We start from the raw sequence: 21,062 nt of genomic DNA on the forward strand, positions 1-21,062 counted from the left end.
ATTGATCCCCACATGTTCTGCCAATGAATAGTTTAAATGTACAGTTCTGAGTGTGCAAGTAGCCATAAATAAATAAAAATATATGCAGAACAGACTAGCAAGAACCTGCCAGGAGACTTGAAAGACTCCCTTGTGAGTGGCTGTCATTAAATGTGAATTTCAGCCAGCCACAAAGGACACTATCTAGTACAGTTGCCTATAATTCTCCAGGAAAGCGCAGGTTACTTTTCCTCTGTGACCTGCTAAAACTCAAATAGACTTATTGCTAGTCACAGGAGGGACAAGTTCCCTGACAGGTCTCTGCTCGACTTTCATAACCAGGAGCTGCTTCAGCAAACTAAAGTAGTTAATAAGAGTGCTTAGGAATAATAAATTTCCAGTGAGTTTGTGTTGAGTAAGGAATTTTCATTATTTTATGTTTGTTCCAAATGAAGGGACCTACAAAGTAAAAAATGTAAATAAATAAAAATGGGGCTCCAATTGGTCGGGGGCCTAACTAAGGCACAGAGTGGGAGTAGTTCAGAGCGCAAAGTTTTAATTTCTATTACCCTGCCTTGTTTGCTTACCAAATACTAGGATCCTATAAATTGTCTTTCCAACATGCAAAATTGATAAAAAAAAAAAAAGACAACAATTTTTTACATCCTTCCACCATTACAGTTTACAGGGGTAATAAACCCAATTACTAAATATTTCCATAATGTAAGCAAATGTAATTTCTAGGCTACTTTACACTTGCAAATAACTGCAAAATGAAAATTTTTAATATATATTGCAATCATTCATAAGTGTTTTTGTCTGTCCCTTCCAATTTTTTTTTTCACGTTTGATCCTATGTGAACCATAGAAACTGTTTAGCAGTAGTAATTCCCAAAATACCTTGCAAATTTTGTGATTATAGCGGACCATACACATACCAGTACAATTAAATTTGCCAATCCTGACTAATACTCATGTCCTATGAATATCGTCCCATTTGGCCCTCTAGAGTGTACCCAATCAGCTTGTGTGTGGCCGCATTTAACAGATCTGTAAAAAAAAAAAAAAAAAAAGGAAAATCAAAGATGTCTGCTTGCGGGAACTGGAGTCTTGGCTGGAGAGCAGGGGGCTATTGCTACATTGTTGCAATGGTACATTTAGTCCGCATTAGCAGTGCATGAAATAGCATAAGGACAGCCAAATATGGCTTTCAGTATCACTGAAATGTTTCATGTATATTGGAAAGTTGCTGAGGATGCAATTAGTATTGATTTATGTTTATTGGTTATTTTTGTGTTTACTTCCACTTTAAGGAAATGAAGTTGCTCAAGCAGAACATAACAGAATCCTGTACTTATTAACTAATAGAGAACGGCACATACTTTTTTTCATGACTCTTCTCCAATTCTGCAGTAATTGTGTATTCTCTTTTTCTATTAGGTTTGCAATGTTAAACTCTACAAGTTATATTGTATGTCCACGTCTTAATCATTTTAACAAACTTGGAAGCCATAACTGCTTTCTACCTTGTGTGCGAATTTTCATTATTCTAGTGCCATTGAGTTCTGTACCTTAAGCGTGACAGCTTGAAAGGGGTTGCGGCCTCCAGATTGTAAGAGCATTGCTGATTAAAAGGAACAGAAATGCAGAGCATCTGAATGTCACTTCTTCCTATTGTCTTCTTTTCACTGTGAATACTATTCATTGGGGCTGCTGGAGGACATGATGCATGTTTGGTAGCGCACACATTTATGTATGCTAAGCTTTGATCAGCTTCCATATGAACTAATGTACAACTCTAGACTGAAAATGTAGCTGCAAGTATAGACTAAGATATTTATTTTATACTTGGCCATCGTTTCCCAAGTCCTAATGTTTTTTCACCTGAAGAGAAAGATTTATATTTTAATAATGTACTGGATTCACGCTGTAGTATGGGGAATGTGATGTATTCTGCCTTTAATAGATCTGTCATGAAATATTCCTTTAGTGGTCTTATTTTGTTATATGGCATAAAGTAGGACACCTACAAGCCAGATTGATTGATTCATTTTCCTTTTATGCTGAGAAGTGGCCTTCTGTTCTTTTGATAGAGAACATAAAAAGAAAGTTTGAGCTGCAGCTATTAATTTTGCAAATCTACATTGTAAGTTTATAACCCTGGTTTAATGAGCATTATAAACTGTGAATGAGGATATTGGATACACAGAATAATCACTCCTTCCATTTGTTCTATGTGATGTATACGTGTTTATTGTGTAAAGGTGGCAATACACAGGGAGATCCGTTCGTTTGGTGACGTCGTCAAACAAGCATATCTCTCCCCAATATTCCCACATTGAAGTGGGCGATATCGGGCTGATCCTATCGTGGGCCCTAGGGCCAAATGGGCGGTCGGATCTCAGGACCACATCAATGAAAAGATGCGGCCACGATCCGACGGGATTTGTCAACCTGCCCGATCGGCATCTGCCGACTTTTGCCATATATCGATCGGGGACGCCTGTCAGATGGCCCAACACACGGGCCAATAAGCTGCCGACTCGGACTGTCGGCAGCTTTTATCGGCCCATATATGCGGGCCTCAAAATATGAATCATACATACGTTGGTGCAAGTGGTTACTCATTTTTAAGCTTTTTATATAATTTGTAGAAAAGCTTTATTATGTACTCTGTGTCATTATCCTCAACTGTAATGTGAAGTTTCTATTGATAGGATCCTCTATAAACTGAGCCACAAAGATGGCTGACACCTCTTCCCAGTTTCCTTATACCCTGTATTTCTCTGCTGTTCATGGTGCTCCTATGTCACAGAGACCAAGAAGCACAGGGAGCTAGTCCCATATTTCAACAGGATTAATCAGACTAAAGAAGGGCATATCTTTTGTAATTAATTTCTCAGTAGAATGTCTTAAGCAGTCATTTGCTTGAACTTCTTAATTATGGTCAGGCTTACATTTGTATTCTGGCACATATTGGGGGAAGAGAAATAACACACTGCCAGGCTATTGTTTCTTCTTGATGAAATAATATTGCTCCCTTAGCACTTTCCCTACTGCCGCTGCACAGAGACAGCCCTTTTGTTTATTTGTCAGCTTGCTCTTTGAACCAGCAAAGGAGAAATGACTGAAATGGTCACGTCACTCTCTATTTTATTTTTCTGATCATTGCAAGGTCAGGATAGTCATTGTAAATATAAGAACTGCAGTGGCTTTTATTTATTAACATTCCACAGACATGTACTCTTATCCTTTAAACTTGCTGTGCTTGTAATGGGTTACGCTTGTCCTGGGTGATCATTTAACTCCTGGCAAGACCTTCATCCGGCAGGCTTTCCTCAATCATATAGTTTTTATTATTTTTCAACTTGAACTTTTTTCCCCCTCTTGTTCATAAAGGAATTCTATCATAATTTTTATGGTGTCGTTTTTGTTCCTAAATTACACTGCAAATAATTCACTCTACCATGTAAAATTTAATTCCTGAACCAGCAAGTGTATTTTTTTTTTATTTTTTTTTTTTTTTATTTGTAATATTGATGTGTAGGCAGCCATCTCAGGTCAACTTTTAGATTGTAGGGTCTGACGCATGACTGCACTGGCATGGTCTGTTCCAGGAACTTACCAGTGTTACAGAATTGGTCCTGGAGATGCATGGTTCTGTATGACCTGAAATGAAAGCCTGGCAACTTCTGGTAATATGACATGTTCTAATTTGAAATATGTATGTTTGTTTTTGTTTTTTTGGTTATTTCTTGTACTACACAATATGTAGACTGAGAGAAAAACTCCTTCACTTTCCCACCTATACTGCATACACGTTTCAATAAAAACTGGTATATCTGCATGCAATTAAGCTTATGTTTGTGTTACTTCAAATTAATAAGATTTCATTTTGGCATTACTGGTCTTTCAAACAAATTAGCCAGTCCACAGATAAGCCCTCTGTTTAATAAACTCCTTATCTCGCAGCCTGATACAGACTGTAACTTGGAGAGAGGAAGGGTTTGTTTATGCACGGTAAGCGAGAGGGAGCTATAGTGAAGGTAAAACAAATCAATGATTTGTTCCTTATTAGAATACATTGGAAAATGTGGATGTTTTTGAAAAAGCAATACATTTTAACACAAGTACTACTACTCATTGTTCATGTTTTGAACAAAGGTTTATGCTTGTAAATCTACGTTTCCTTTGCTACAAGTAAAATACTTATAGGCAAAGGCAAGAGATGTATTACTTGTGTTTTAATCAAGACCTATCTGTAGAGGAGTTGTACTGGAGAGTGGAATGCACATTATTCTGGGACTATGTAAAAGTAATGGTTATCAGTCATGTACTAACACGTCATTAAGAATGCAGTTCTATGAATGCTTTGTGTACAACATTGTTAATGTTCCTCTCTGTCTCTTCAGATTTTTGAAGACCATTATCATTTCTCTCACCGAGCTGTGATGAAAAGGTCATTGACCCCCAAGAGAACTAGACAAGTCTTGTTAAAGAGAGAGCCTCAGGTAAGTTCAAAGCTTCACAAAACGCTGTTGAATCAAATCCTTTGTCAAATTGTCTTTGCTTTTATTAGTTGTGTCATGTTTTAGCCTATGACATTCATCGTGTTATAATACACAAGAGATATCAATAAATATCCTGTAAATTATAGTCTTATAAATGGTGCTTAGTGATGTCATTTCTGTCACATTACTCCCTGAACTTGTGTATTATAATAATAAAAAAAAAAGTAATCTCTGAAATATAAGGATATTAGAATTCACCTCGGAGTTCTATGACCTGTATACAAGCACTGGTCATGGAACTCCTCTGTGACTTAAGCTGGCCATAGATGCAAAGATCTGATCGTATGAATCATCGTACGATCGGACTTTCCCATCTCCCGACCCGCCACTAACCATTCAGATCAAAGTCTTACCAGTCAGATTAGTTAAAGAACAGATCAGCCGATGTTCTGCCCCTGACAGCAATCGTACGATATCTATGTCCAACCAAAGCTAGTGACAGTCTCCCACTGAAAATCGTACGATCGGCAATACACGCAAAGATATTATCGGCAGCCGACAGAAATTTTCTAACCTGTCCAATCGACCAAGCGACCGATCTCCGCCGGACGAAAAATGTCGGGACTCTACACACACGGTTCGAAAATCGTACGAATCCTCGATTCGTACGATCAGATCTTTGCGTCTATGGCCAGCTTAATAATATCTCTATTATGACATTATTCACTGTTCAGTTCAATGAATAGTGAAACGTATTTGAGACCGTTGGGGGTCATTTACAAACACTAGGCAAATTTGCACATGGGCCGTAACCCATGATAACCCATCAGATATTTGCTTTCATTGTTCGCAGCTGGCTGGAAAATAAAAACACTAATCCCTGATTTCGTCGCTATGGGTTACTGCCCAATTGCAGATTTGCCCAGTGTTTTTTAAATGAGCCCCAGTGCCTCCTTCTCTCTTTCAAGTAAGTTTCTTCTTTAGCCTTTTGTGTACAATTTTAGGAAAAATGGTTTGTTAAACGAAACAAGTTTTAATGTAACCCTCCTTCTGCTGTGCCCCCTCCACATGGTACAGGTGGAATGTCTCGAGCACTAGGGTACTCCATATGACTACCCATTTACTTTCTGAATATTTTGTACTGGTTAAATAAAAAGCTAATTATTTTGGACCAAACTGATGGTGGCCATTACACGGTAATGGTCCTTTAGACTAATTCGGCATCTTATCTGCCCCTTTATGGGGCCTTCGACGGATCTTCCTAATGGATATCTGCCCATGATATCGACCGGGATGGTTTAATTTTTCAGGCGATCGACCTGTCACAGCCCATTGCTCCTCGTTGTAATACGATCGTTGTGCCCTAGGGCCGAACGTTCAGATTAACCCACTATAGCCCTGCCGTTGATGGGCATATCAGGGAAAGATCCGCTTGTTTATCGCCAAACCAGTGGATCTTATAGTATATGGCCAGCTTGACCCAGCGTTGTTCCATGTTTCTGATCAATCTTAATTTTTTTGTTTGTCAAAAATTTAAAAAAAAATCTGAGACTTAAAAGACTTTGGCCTGGATTGAAAAACGGATTGGCCACTGTTAGATACGGCTTGTATTCCTATACCAGACAGCCTGGCACCACATGTAGCCACTTTTTTGTTCTGAGGGCCAAATTTGTGAAATATATCAAATAGGTAATAGATAAACTAACCAACCAGTTAGGAGAACAAACTGCCTGTGATCCACCATTTGGATTGTGTAGCTTTTTTGAATGCATGTGAAGGAAATGCTTAGGTCAAATGTTAATGTTGTGTAAAAACAACCATGTTATCCTCATTTTTATAGTTGTTTGTTTACCTTAAGGTTTTGTTTAATTAGTCTATGTATTGGAGGAGAAATATTTATCAGAGTAGTGTGGCTATCACTTCCATAAATATAAACACAAATACACAAATAGGGGCAATTGAAGTGGCAAATTGCAAGATCTTGTGTCAAAAGGGTGGTGGCACACGTGAAAATTTAGGGAAGATTATTCTTCCATAGACAAATCTCTTCTTCGGGCAACTAATCTCTCCGAAATGCCTTCCCGCCTGCAAGAATACGATGGCATGGATGGCATACAAATTGCTTTGGATTTCCGAAGTCGCCCGATGTTTCCTCGTGAGGCAACTTGGGGCGACTTTGGAATTGTATGCCATCCCGCCTGCGATTCATGCTCTTGCCGGCGAGAAGACATTTGGGGAGATTAGTCTCCCGAAGTAGGGGAGATTTATCGATGGGTGACTTATCTCCCCCAAATGTTCACGTGTGCCACCACCTTAGGTAGCTGTTATAATGAATACAATAGTTGCTGCTGAGAAATGTATCAACTGTATCAACTAATGTAGCTAATTGTTACAGTTCATAATATGCACCTGGATTACAGAGTTGCCAGTCTGAAACAACAGATATAGGAACATAAAAATTTAAATATTTTAATTTTGGAAAAATGGCCAAAACTATAATAAAATAGAAAGTTTTTTTTTATTTCTGAAAACATCTGGACTGAAAAAAGTGTGTTGAACGTTACCCCCCCCCCACACACCTTTAATTGTGTTCAAAAATTACCATCCTAGTCTTCCACAGACTAATAAGAGTACACTTCCTAGCACACTGTAATTGTTGTAGGGAAGTTAAAGTTTATTCCTGTGAAAAAGTCTTCCTAATGCCACTAAGATGTGTGTAACATTGTGACAGGTTAGCTGCAGTCTGATTCTGTTTATTCCCATTCATGTGTGTGTGCTGAGAACTTCCCCTCACTGGCACTCTTGCCCTCCTCAGCTTCCTTCTGTGTTGGCATTTGTGAGCAGACACAGACTCATCAAGTGGATTTCTCCCGGCATCTGTCTTTGTTTATGTGCAGATAACTTGTACTTTAAGTTCTTTCCCATTTAGCTGCCAATTTGTGCTCACTGACCCATTCTGAGGGGTCCTCATTCATCTCTGTTTTGTTTTTTTTCTCTCTCCCTTCTCTCCAAGGCAGCATAGATGTCATATGTATCTCCCTTGATTAAAGCAGACAATTTTCCTTTGCGGTTGATACTAAGTATCTTGGCTTGACAAGTGCTTATATCTTATTCTTAAGTGTTTATAGCCTTGAGCTCTTGTAATTTCTCTCCCTTGTACATATTCCCAATTGAACATTTTTGTTATTTACGGTATTTTGTGTATCTTGGCTGTCTTTTAGTAATCACTTATCTAATAGTTTTGATTGGCTTCTGTTTCTTTCCCAGGTTCAGTAACCCATAGCAACCAATAAGATGTGTCCACTAAATTAATGCCTGCCGATTTTGGTTGCTATAGGTATCTGAACCCATAGCAAACTTTGCACCATTTAATCCATAACTCTACAGTGCAAGTGAATACATTTATAACATGGATTTTTTTTCTGTTTAGTCCCTACTCATTTACAAAGCAAGCAGTACTGGAGCATTTCAGAGGTACCAGTGTTACTGCATGCAGTTTTATATAATAATAGCTGGGATTTATGCAAAACCGTTCTCGTTAGAATACTGCATAAGAAGAAATTTATGCAGTGGTGTCTTATATGTCATGACACACAAATTTGCCACTGCATCCTTATTTGAGCCTTAAGCTGGCCATAGATGTTGAGATTTTTAAAAGATCAGATCCTGATCGTGAGACCACAATTTTCTCAGTACGAATTTACCATCAACTAAAAAGACAAATTTGCCAGGAAAACAAAGGAGAGCTGCCTGCTTGGCCCTGCAAACATAGATAGATTGCACTGGGACTGACAAAGATTTCCTGACAGATGTCGGCCGAAAAATCGTAACATGTACGATCGTTCAAATCCCACTAACCGCACGATCATTTCGAAGGATTGGTCGGGCTTCCCTAAAATCGGTCGTTCGGCAAGAAGAATTGTCGCGTCTATGGGGAGCTTTAGGCTAATGGCAGACATAGCTGTTTCTTAGCCTGTTTATAAGCCGAGAAACCGCTGATCTTCTCTCCTCCGGTCTCTCCTCTGCCTCAGCCTTTGTACAGACACACAGAACGGATTAGCGCCAAAACGTATACTTTATTAAAATCAATTCAATTAGATATAAACATTGATATAATAAAATATTGGCAACCAATCCGCACAACAGATCATTTTACTGTACGGATTATAGTCTTGGCAGAAGCAAGGAGGCCACGTGCCTGCAAACAGGATTACAGGTCTGTCAGGAAGGTTAGGGAAAACACTTACAACCAAAAAAAACCACTCTTTTAGCTCAGAACTGACACAACCAGAGAAGGAGGGGGCATTCATTGAGCATAATTATAGTTTTTGTTACATGAAGTCTAGATATAAAACGGTTTATTCCAGCAGAGTTTGTAGTGCAGCAGATCAGAAGAATCTCTGTGTCAGTCCTTTGTTCTGCTTCTCAGCATACCTCCATAGAAAAGACTACTGAAATATGTGCAAAAAGCAAATGGATGCAACTGCTGTTTGATGTGTATTAGCCACAGGGGCTACCCGCACCAGCTAGAGCTCAATGCTTAAATGGAATTCAGACTTTTCTACTCGGCAATACTAAGTGCTTTTTGCTGCAGAAAATCTTGGAAATATGACTTTTCTTAAGTTTGGATTTCAGGGTAGCTGAGTGCAAATAATAAGGCTAGACTGAGCTATTTGCAGATGGTAATATTGCATACATATGTCGGTTACCTGATATAGGTTTTTACAAGTGCATAGGCTTCCCATACCACACAGGAGATTCTAGCTGCATCCCTTGAGATCATGCCAAGTATAATATCACCATATAGAGAGACTGAGGAAAACTACAATTTTCTGCTATTTTATACGAGAAAATATGTCTCTACTCCTAAAGTGCTGTATACACAGTAGTGCTACTTTAACAAAGATACACTGTACATCTGGCTACATTCCATGTTTTTTCCTTTTCTGAGCTTGGTCTGTAGATTCTACATATTTGTGTTTTTAGCAGCAGTGAATATAGATATCTATAGTGATCACCAGATGGGCACCTATTTTAGAACAAATTCCACCCCTGGCTATGTCGTGATATTCCTTTCTTAAAGGGATCAAACCAGTTAATAGTGCTACTCCAGCAGACTTCTGCACTGAAATCCATTTCTCAAAAGAGCAAACAGATTTTTTTATATTCAATTTTGAAATCTGACAAGGGGCTAGACATTTTGTCAATTTCGCAGCTGCCCCTGGTCTTGTGACTTGTGCCTGCACTTTAGGAGAGAAATGCTTTCTGGCAAGCTGCTGTTTTTCCTTCCCAATGTAACTGAATGTGTCTCAGTGGGACATGGGTTTTTACTATTGAGTGTTCTCAATCTTAGATCTACCAGGCAGCCGTTATCTTGTGTTAGGGAGCGGTTATCTGGTTACCTTCCCATTGTTCTTTTGTTTGGCTGCTGGGGGGGAATAGGGAGGGGGTGATATTACTCCAACTTGCCGTACAGCAGTAAAGAGTTATTAAAGTTTATCAGAGCACAAGTCACATGACTTGGGGCAGCTGGGAAATTGACAGTATGTCTAGCCCCATGTCAGATTTTCAAAATTGAATATAAAAAAATCTGTTCTTTTGAGAAATGGATTTCAGTCAGCATTCTGCTGGAGCAGCACTATTAACTGATTTATTTTGAAATTTTTTTTCCCCATGTATCCCTTTAAAGTAGTGACTTGAAAAACTAAATAGAAGCCATGGCTGACTCCGTTCCTGTCAGTGCAGAGACACAGTGGATTGGATGGAAGCTGTGGCTTCTCTTTACATTTAAATTGTATTCAGTGCAATTGAACTCCTTAAGATCACACTGATTGCAGCTGTAAGCATGTTAGCCTCTTAATAATACATATTTACGTCTTTGAATGGTTCCTGCTTTGGTTAGTGCATGTATATTAACACATTAAGAAGATAGTTTGAGAGAATAATAACGTTGCTCTCAATGAAATTCCCCAGTAATAGCCTATTAGGCAGAAAAGGATTATCCTCCTAACTTCATTAGAAACAAAGGGCATTTACTTGTTCTCTCTGCCTTGGCTGCTTAAACAAACCGGGTGCCCTTTAGTCTTGCACTGGGACTTAAGAATTTACATTTCCTACTTCTGCTTGTTATAGCATTTGTGTGGGGGATTTTCTAAACTAGACTAGCGGTTTTCTTTCTGTGAAATTCCTTTTGTTTATAATGCCTCAGATGAAAGAAAGTGGTGTTTCATATGTCATCTAGGCTCCATAAAATGAATGGATCGCCCTGTTAACAAATGTACCCGCACGCACCCTTGAGTCATTGTGCTTTTGATGAAGACTTAATCGCCTTTCAAATGTGGCTTTAAATGTGGAAGTTTATCACGGTTACGTTGCAGAGCACAGCAGTGCGAGGCTGGTTTGAAGATCAGAAGTCTGTCTGTGGGGGCAGCTTTCATCGGAAGAAAGGAGAAATATAAACATTGATGCCATTATAGTTTTAAGTCTTTCACATTGCTTTGTGTCTATCATGTGTTTGGTTGTTAGAGCCGTAATCCAGAGGATCCCAACAGCAGTTTACTTTGATTCTTTTTAATACAGTTCAGTCAATGAAAGCTGGGTTCTTTTGGTTTGCTCTGCAGGAGCCCTTGTTTTTGTGAATTTAGGCATAGGCACTGACAAATAGGAAACTGTCGGTGAAGCGTAAGCCCTAAATTCTGTCTAGATGTTCTTTTTTTCCCCGTATCCATTGTATTTAAAGGACCAGGTCCTTTTTAAATGGATTTCACTGCTCAAACAAAGACTCCTGGATAAATCAAGAAGAAATCATGATGAGTTAATGGCTGTGAACTTGCAAATGGATCTTATTACTCCTATGCTTTCCATGTAAAGGTGAATACATTTGCTCTTGATGTCCTTTGTTCTAAATGAGGGAAACTGCTGTTGAACAGTATAAGGGCAGGGGGACACACTGCGATTCCGCGGGATGGCATTCGGATTGCTTTGGTTTCCGCGGGATCGCATTCGGATTGCTTCGGTTTCCGAAGTTGCCTTGTGAGGAAACTTCGGGCGACTTTGGAAAGCGAATCGTTTCGAGTGCCATCCCGCCAGCTATTTACATTCTAGCAGGCGGGAAGACTGGAGGCAGTTCGGGGAGATTAGTCGCCCCGAAGAAGAGATTTGTTGCCGGGCTACTAATCCCCCCCGAATTGCAGCGTGTGTCTCTGCCCTAAAGCTGATCTAGCAGGTTAACTAATTTATTTTTATTTGTGTTGATTGTCCTTAATTGCTGGTGGAGGTTTAAATTGTTACAGTATTGAGCAGAGCTGTGGAGTCGGGTCGGGAGCAATTGTGGGTATCTGGAGTTGTCAAAAATGTTTCGACTCCTATTAACTTTAAATACAAGCACTGAAAATGATTAAATCAGATTTAAGAGCTTCTATGAAGGAGGATATGATCATAGCAATTCTGTTTCTAAGAACAATACTTTAGGTCATTTTGAATTGTATTTAGCAGCTATTCTACAGCTATATGCCAGGTTCAATTAATATATAAATTGTTTTAGGTTTTCCAATTGTTTTTAGTTTATGTAGTTTAACTTCGATTTTGGTTAAACTACATAAACTAAAAACAATTGGAAAACCTAAAACAAATTATATATTAATTGAACCTGGCATATAGCTGTAGAATAGCTGCTAAATACAATTCAAAATGACCTAAAGTATTGTTCTTAGAAACAGAATTGCTATGATCATATCCTCCTTCATAGAAGCTCTTAAATCTGATTTAATCATTTTGTGGTCTATATTTTTGAGCATTGGCAGTGATAAAATGCCTTGTATGTTGTACTTAAAGGAACAGTAACATCAAAAAAATTTTTTTATAAAATTCGTTGGTATACATCAGAAAATAAACACCAAGACAAATAAAACTTTAAATTTGTAAAGCCTTTATTAAGAAATAACTTTAGGAAACTCAACTTCCTGTTCAGAAAAGGCGACATGGTGACCATCCATTGTGCGGCGCTGGATTTCTCCTACCTGGCTATCTCTCCTGTAGTACTGACAGCAAGTGAAGCGGCTGCACCTCGATGTGGAACAGTTGTAGGTGCTGCGTCGGAAGGGTGATCAGCGTGGGCAGCACATCCTTATTCCTTAGGAAGGGGCCCACCTGCGGCAGCTGAGGAGCCCAGCGCAGAGCAGAAGGGGGAGCGGATAATCTGATGCTTTCACTGCACAAGCGGAGCTCCCAGCCTGCCCAATACACCGATAGAAGGGTATCTCTCGCATGCGCAGTGCCACCCCCCAACTTGCACACAGAGCCAGCCATTTGGTGATAAAGACTGTCAAGTGCCAACGGTGCTAGGATACTGCCAGCCACAGTGCTGTAACTGTCAGTAAGTAAGGCACTAGGAGTATGGCATGAGCTCTTATTTCGTCAATACTTTTTTTTTTTTTTTTTTTCCAAATACGGCGACCCCGGCAGCTTCTCTGTGTGCATCTGTGGTCTCATCCATGGGAAAAGCTGGGTTGGAGACGGACTCTGCTCTGAGCTCTCTGCCTCTTCCCCCAGCCCAGCAGAGGTCAGTTTGTGCTCACTGTATTGCACCAGCTCCGAGTCTTGGCTGCTGAACAGGCTCTGCCTTTGCAAAGGGTCGTATCCATAGAAGCTGCCGGAGTCGCCGCAGGGGTTCTGCTGGTAAATGGGAGAAGAAAGGGAGGGCGTTCCATGGTAAGACTAACAGAGTCTCGCAGAACAAGGATCCGCTCCGAGCATTCGGCACAGACTGCTCTGTCACTCAAAGCCGGGCACTGTTTTCCGAAGTTCCAGCTGCTCCTCTCTGTGTAGCTGGCTCTGTGTGCAAGTTGGGGGGCGGCACTGCGCATGCAAGAGATACCCTGCTATCGGTGTATTGGGCAGACTGGGAGCTCCACTTGTGCAGTGAAAGCCTCCGATTATCCTCTCCACCTTCAACTCTACGCTGTGCTCCTCTGGCTCCTCGGCTGCCACAGGTGGGCCCCTTCCAAAGGAATAAGGATGTGCTGCCCACGCTGATCACCCTTATGACGCAGCACCTACAACTGTTCCACATCGAGGTGCAGCTGCTTCACGTACTATCAGTACAACAGGAGAGATAGCCAGGGAGGAGAAATCCAGCGCCGCGCAATGGATGGTCGCCATGACGGCTTTTCTGAACAGGACAGGAAGTGGAGTTTCCTTAAGTTATTTCTTAATAAAGGCTTTGCAATTTTAAAGTTTTATTTGTGTTGGTGTTTATTTTCTAATGAATGCTAACGAATTTTTTTAAAAATTTTTTTGATATTACTGTTACTTTAACTTCTTTCAATCAACATGAAAATACATTAGAATATTAAATGAACATTAACACCAAAAAAGGAGTGTTTTAAAGTAATCAATATAATGTACTGTTATCATGCACTTGTAAAAGCTGTGTGTTTGCTTCAGAAAGACTACTATAGTTAATGTAAAAAAAAGCTACTCTGTCGCAATGGGGGCAGCCATTCAAGCTGGAGAAAACAAGAAAAGGCACAAGTTACATAGTACATAACAGATAAGCCCTGTCCATTACAATGGTGTTTTAGCCATTATCTGCTATGTAACCTGTGCCTTTGCTTCTTTTTTTTTCCAGCTTGAATGGCTGCCCCCATGGCTACACAGCAGCTTGTGTATATAAAGTATAGTTCTATAGTAGCCTTTGTGAAGCAAACAAATCTTTTAAAAGTGCAGAGCAACACTACATTATGGGGCAGATTTATCAAGGGTCGAATTTCGTAGTAGAAAAAGCTTCGAAATTCGACCATCGAATTGGAATACTTCAACGTCGAATATCGAAGTTTTTTTACATCGAATTTGGCCATTTGGCGGTCGAAGTAAAATCGTTCGATCGAACGATGAAATCCTTCGAATCGAAAGATTGGAAGTATTTAATCGATCAAATGATTTTTCTTCGACTTCAAGAAACTTAGAAAAATGCTGTAGAAGCATAGGCTAACATAGCACTTCTGCAGGTTTCATTTGGCGAAGTATTGAAGTTGAAGTTTTTTTAAAGAGACAGTACTTCGATTATCGAATGGTCGAATATTCGAACGATTTTACTTCGAATCGAAGTCGTAGTATCCTATTCGATAGTCGAAGTATTCAAAAAAATTACTTTGAATTTCGATTGTTTTTACTTCGAAAATTCCCTCAAATTCACTTTGACCCTTGATAAATCTTCCCCTATATGTTAATTACTTTGTTACATTTTCAGTTTTTGGTGTTATTGTTCCTTTAAAAACAGAGGCGTCAGCAGTACAATAAGATAAGTCGGAGTCAAAGGATTTATGTACCGACTCCACAGCCCTGGTATTGTGCACAAATTGTATCAAGGATTAGTAAACTTACTGAGCCTTGTGAAATAGAGTGTAAACTTGGTTATTTGCAACAGTTGAGGTTTTGTGAAAGAGAAGTTGTTCTAAGGAATCTGCGGCACTACAGAACTGCAATTCATTGAGAAGGAAGGAAGTATACTTACACCAGCAAACAGTTGCTTTTCCCCCAGAAATGTTTAGAAATGTGTGAAGAACTATTTTAAAGGGATACAATTATAAGCTGCTAGTTACATATTGATCAAAAGCTTAAAGTGGTACTGACACTAAAAAACTTTTATCCCATTTGATATAATGAAAAGTCGCCTGCGCTAAAGCACAGGCGGCGCTGCGTTTTCTGAAGTCGCCTGAAGTTTCCTAAAGTTTCTAATGCTAACGGGCACCTGCTGCACAAATATGGCAGCCCCCTCATACAGGAACCTGGGCATCAGACCGGTAATGTAAAAGCATTGTGTAAATACTTTATGGCAAAGTTATAAGTAGCTTTCAAAGGCAATATTATGATTTGTAAAAAGGAGTTTAAGTTCTGGTGTCAGTATCTATTTAATAGCTCTGCCACAGAAGTTCAGCTCACTCCTGATCAAAACTATCTAAATTCCCTCCAGCCAGCAAGGCAGAAAATGGTAAATAGCATTTAAGATTTAAGGCAGTTGACCTTTCCTTGCGTCTGGTGGGAGTCTGTATCTAGTTTCAATAGTTAGAGTCCGATAGTTTTAGTGTAATCATTTCTCTCTTTCATTGTAGTTTCCTTCATTTAAATGGACCCCTTTATGCAGCCTTTACACAGCATTGAATTTTATCTGCACACTGGTCGATTACATTCCTTTGGCATGAGAGAAGCGATTACCTTTATTTTTTTAGGATAAATATACCCACTTTTACAGTAGCTTGTCTTCTGCTTAGTTCCCCATAAGGGCAGAGATGCGGTCATATTCGGGGAGATTAGTCGCCTGGCGACAAATGTGATAATTGGCTTTGCAAGATTACGAGATGCAAAGACCAATTCTGTATTTCCGGGTGACTAATCTCCCCGAATCTGACCATGTGTCTCTGCCTAACATTGCCCCTTCCTCCTCACGATCTACACACACAGAGATACTAGTAGAAGCTACTTGTTTTGGTTACAAAACAGACAATACTAGCAGCAGCTACTTGTAGCAGCAACTTGTCATGGCTACAAAACAGATCATACTAGTAGCAGCTACATGTAGCAGCTACATGTTGTGGCTTAGAAAATGCCAAGAAATACCCATTTTATTTATTTAGATCTTAACTACTAGTAGCTCTGTGTGTCTTCGTCCTAATTGTGTATCCTGTAATAGGCATGGACATCAGGTTCCCCATTCTGGTCCTTAAACAAGATTTTGGGATGATGCAAAAATTGCCGCAATAACAAGGTTCACAAAATGGCTCCTACCTGCTCGCTGTGATTATGTATTCCAAGACTGAAGAAAATAAGATTTAAATAATTTATATAGTGTTAGCAAAGTTTATTTTGCTAACCTAACACATTCCAAAAGAATTTGGAATTATTTATTAGGGTACTTTTAACTTCTCATATCTGTCCGGTGTTGTATTTTTTCATGATGACCTTTCCAGGTTACAATGACGTATATGTTAGAAATGAAAAGTTGACCTTTTCAAGATTATTGATTTACCTGAGATGTTAATGACTCCTATTCCTGTTATTGGGTAGCTAGAATTCCCACACTCCTAAAAAGGAAATCTGTGTATATAGATGACTATACCAATTTGTTCAGTACTGCATCACTTTTGCTTTTAGACTTAACCCTTCTTACACATGTAAGGTTTATATAGCTGTTTCATTATATGTGTCTTTCTCAATATCAGGTGCACTGGTTGGAGCAGCAAGTGGCAAAAAAAAGAAAAAAGAGAGATATTTTTATAGATCCAACAGATCCCAAATTTATGCAGCAGTGGTACCTGGTGAGTAACTGACCCTTGAAATGCAAAGACCAATTCTGTATTTCTGCAGAGACTCTTTAAGGTGCAAATGTATTTCACATTACATATTCTAATGAACATGCAGAAATCTCTTAATCACATCTCTTCTACTGCATTCTCTAGAACTCTCAATAATGTCATAATTGGTTTCATAAAGCATGAATATAGTAATTGTAGATTGTGTCTCTCTCTCTCTCTCTCTCTCTCTCTCTCTCTCTCTCTCTCTCTCTCTCTCTCTCTCTCTCTCTCTCTCTCTCTCTCTCTCTCTCTCCTCTCTCTCTCTCTCTCTCTCTCTCTCTCTCTCTCTCTCTCTCTCTCTCTCTCTCTCTCTCTCTCTCTCTCTCTCTCTCTCTCTCTCTCTCTCTCTCTCTCTGGGGCCCTTTTACTAACAATCAAATTCATTTTTCTTTCCCATAAATCTATAACATTTTTTAGTTTTCCTATTTTTTTTTTTTTTTTTTTTTAAATAAAGCTCTAAAATTGAGATTTAAGTTTAAAAACCACAAAAACCATTAATACAAAACTCCAGTTAACGTCAGGTTAAAGTTGTCAAGGTCCTATAGGAGCTGCGCTGATCCTATTGGAAGATTTTAAATAAATTTGAACCTCTGCAATTTTTATTTATTTTATTTGCTAGGAAATGTCCGAAAAACTCGAAAAACTTGTACCGTTTGTACTTTTTCTAAAACCTTGAAAACCTCTAAAATCCAACCTTTGATAAATAGGCCTCCACATGTGTGGTTTTATTTTACATGGTGCTTCTGGAAATACTGGAAACAAACACAAAATACACAGTTAAAATGATTACTATAATTCTTATAATATTTAAACTGGCTTCTTAATTCCTGTTATTTTCATAACATTGCCAAAATTGAGCTTGTAAGGTTTATAAAGATATCCCAGATAAAGTCAAGATTCTGTCAATACTAATTCCACACTTGTGTGTGTAAGTAAGATGAGTCTGTGGATATGGGCTGTACAGGATACTCTAGCTAAGGCATTGTTTCCCTTGCTGCATTGTTCCTAAGACATGCCTTCAGTTCAGTTATATGAGCTGACCAACACAGTTGAAGAGAAAAATGTATAAAAAAGTATAACTCACAAAGGTTGAGCTAAACACTCAGTGGGCATCTTGTGGCTTGTAGAAAAGTCTCAGAACTACTGACTTTGCACTTGTTCTGCCAAAATTATTGCTTATGAGAAAATATGCTTATCCCTCTGAGACAGGAAAGCCATTTGGCGCACTTTTTTTTTTCCCATTAAAATGAAATCAGCCTTTCTGCTTTATCCTTGGTGATTAGTATGCCAACACTGTAAGCAATCCTTGGAGAATAGAAAACATCTGGCTAGCAGAGACGTCAGGTTAAATTAGGTTAAAGGACTTGCAAACATGCATGCAAAACAATTTACAATGGGTAATATATAAAAAAAAAAATCATCATACTGTTACTGGTGTGTGCGGAGTTTCCCAAGAAGAGGCCGCTAATTCTTTAGTCCCCAGCAGTTACGCCACCTTAGATTTGATGTATATATACAGTTTTTTCATATGTTGCAAAGCTTTGAAAGATAGTTGAGTGTGCAATACACTGTGGGCTTTCCCAGTCTGTTTCACTGAGTGTATGTGAGTGGATATATAAACACATTAAAAAGTCTTTCTGTAAATATAAACAGAAGCAAGCACTCTCTCCTAATGTAGTAAAACTTTCCTGGGTAGATGGAGCACACAGCACAGGAGCAGAAAAGGCTTCCACTTCATATTATGTGTACACTGACAGGCACTGCATCGGCTAGTGTATTTCAGTGCAAAAATGCATCATTTCATATATCTGTACAGACATCCACCTATGTGCACACACAAAACCGAGCAAACAACAGCTCATCTATCTTTTCTCAGAAATTGCAGTGTGCCTTTGGCTATAGTGTAAAAACATGTTAAAATTACACTTACAATTCATTGGACATATGTACACTTACAGTATCAAGTCATCATAGTACCAAAGGAACTGGAGGCATCTTCACTTTCAATGAGTCCACAGGTGCCAAAGGCAGGAACAATCCATCTAGAAGGAATATGCATTGTTCTCTTAACTTTCCGGCAACGTTACTTCTAAGCAGTGTGCTCGTTCACATACACACACTACTTTTGAGGCTATTGCATACAATAATAATAACAATAATTTGTGATGAACCATCCACTTCTGTATACAGTTTTTAACATGAGCATATTTTTGTATGAGGGCAAACAGATGATAATTTTAACACACACACACAGCCCAAAGGCTATTGGAGGGAACATTGCTTTTACATCAACATTTTTTTTTATCCTCCTCCCAAATGTTTTTATGTATTGGTTGTACTCTAGCAACCAATGGGTTTTGCCTATAGTGATCTGGGATTGCAGCCAACCCAAAGTGACAAAACATGGGTAAGACAAAGCCAAGACAGGGCAACATCTTTAGAGTGCAATGAGGGATGGAATAAATCCATATTATATGAAAGGTTTTTCCCTGTGGCATTAGTCCCTTGTTCAACATCCGTTCAATTAATAAGGTTTGTGCTAAACATAGCTTTTGCTTTTGTGTACGAAAAACCTTGAGCTAAACAAGCCAAGCAGGGAAACTAATTAACTACCTCCCAAGGACCAAACATGGAGTAGCTTTAGTTTTCCTGTTTAGCAAAAACATGGACTCGTGTTGAACAAGGGCAATATACTTTTCCTTTAAATTTTTCCTAAATATTCCCAAAAATGGCGTGTTATTCGTGTGTAAGTGTAGTACATTAGAACATGTGAGGTTTATAGTTGGGTCCTCCAGTGTCAGTGGTTTTATTGCTCAATATTAGAGCTCCTTATCAAGATCAGAACATATTTAGTTACTTTTCAATGGCATCTTCCACTGATATCAGGAAATGGTAAAACGTGTCCATCTTTTGTTCCTGTTCACACCTCATAACTTGAGCCATGCAGATTAGAATTGCTTGTTCTGCAGCTTCAGTTCAGATCAGAGAATGCATTTATATTAAAAGTACTATTAACTTAACGTAAGTGATTCCTCCGTTCATCAGCTGAGGGTTTAAAATATGATCTTTCTGTACGCAGGAGAGATCATTTCACCCAGCTAATAGCTATTACATCTCTTTCCTCCAGGAAAAGTAAGAATGATTGAAGTAATGAGTTTCTTTTATGATACACAGCTCTCTGGAGCTCTTTAGCATGAAGTGCCCCTTTTGGCAGCTGACTTCAATCGAGTGCAACATGGCAGACGTTAGAGTATCTCGGTTATTTTGAACATAAGGGCTCATTTATTAGAGGGAGCAAGATGCTAAGTGCAAACGACAGTCACAAAGTGCCATATTTTTGCACACAATATGTCCTGCTCGTACTTTGTGCATCCACTACTGTCAAGAGCAGAAATTTTAAACCTCTTGAAATAAGCATAATGATTTGTACGTGACACTGAATTTGTGTGTCACCATGTAAGGAATGATGAATGGGCCATCCATGTGTGCCCACCATTGCTAAGGTGCAAGAGGTATCACCTGTGTGCGCAAAGAGCTCTGGGAAACCTGTTCTTACACCTGCTCAAGACAGTACAAGGCTCCTTTGTGCTGCTGTACGCAAGTGTATATGTTGCCCTAATGGTCACAATTTTATGTCTGTTGGCACTCTAGTGCTTGCTCCCCCCCCCCTAATGTTTAAGGGAAGATTATTCCATGACTACAGTTTCAATTTTTCCAGCTCCCCTTATTCCTTTCACATCATCAATGCAAAAGGTGAATATGTACTAAAATACTTTTACTCCTCTTTATACCCAGGAAGTTTAGTCGTTGTCAGAACAGAAACTCTAGCAATATTTGCCCTCCTCTAGTAACCCATACCAGCCAATCAGACCTTTAAATTTATTATGTTAACGGGGAAAGAACAGAAAAACTTTATTTTTTGCAAATTCCTCATCAAAAATAATTCACCTTTTCAACATTGGGACTTGAACGCCTAGAACCAAGATCCATTGCTGTGTCTTAACTTCAGAAGTGCATATCCTTCTCTAAGCTTTGCAGTGTTACAACATAAAGGCAGCTACGGAGAGCATAATGGAGATGATGGTGGTGGGATACACATTTGTATGCACGTTATGCTTGGATAAAGGGGAAGTGTTATAAAGGAGTGTTTTACAGTGAATAGTTTTACAGTATAATGTGCACTTAATTATGTTATTTCAGTGTTCCCAATTACGGATAATTT

At 39.0% G+C, this 21,062-nt stretch overlaps 1 protein-coding gene across 3 annotated transcripts in view; it reads left to right on the forward strand.

Annotated features, from left to right (window-relative positions):
* furin.L (furin, paired basic amino acid cleaving enzyme L homeolog) overlaps positions 1 to 21,062 on the forward strand; it is a 111,575-nt gene that overhangs the window by 59,711 nt on the left and 30,802 nt on the right. For all 3 annotated transcript variants that reach the window (XR_005966350.1, XR_005966351.1, XM_041586821.1), the window contains exons 3-4: positions 4,392 to 4,490; positions 16,709 to 16,804. Coding sequence is in view for 1 of the 3 variants with exons in the window: in XM_041586821.1 (XP_041442755.1) it covers positions 4,392 to 4,490; positions 16,709 to 16,804 (195 nt within the window). In the remaining 2 variants the exon portion in view is untranslated. The remainder of the gene's footprint in view (positions 1 to 4,391; positions 4,491 to 16,708; positions 16,805 to 21,062) is intronic.

This window comes from Xenopus laevis, chromosome 3L (genome assembly GCF_017654675.1).
Source record: "Xenopus laevis strain J_2021 chromosome 3L, Xenopus_laevis_v10.1, whole genome shotgun sequence".
In the NCBI taxonomy this organism is placed as follows: Eukaryota; Metazoa; Chordata; class Amphibia; order Anura; family Pipidae; genus Xenopus; species Xenopus laevis.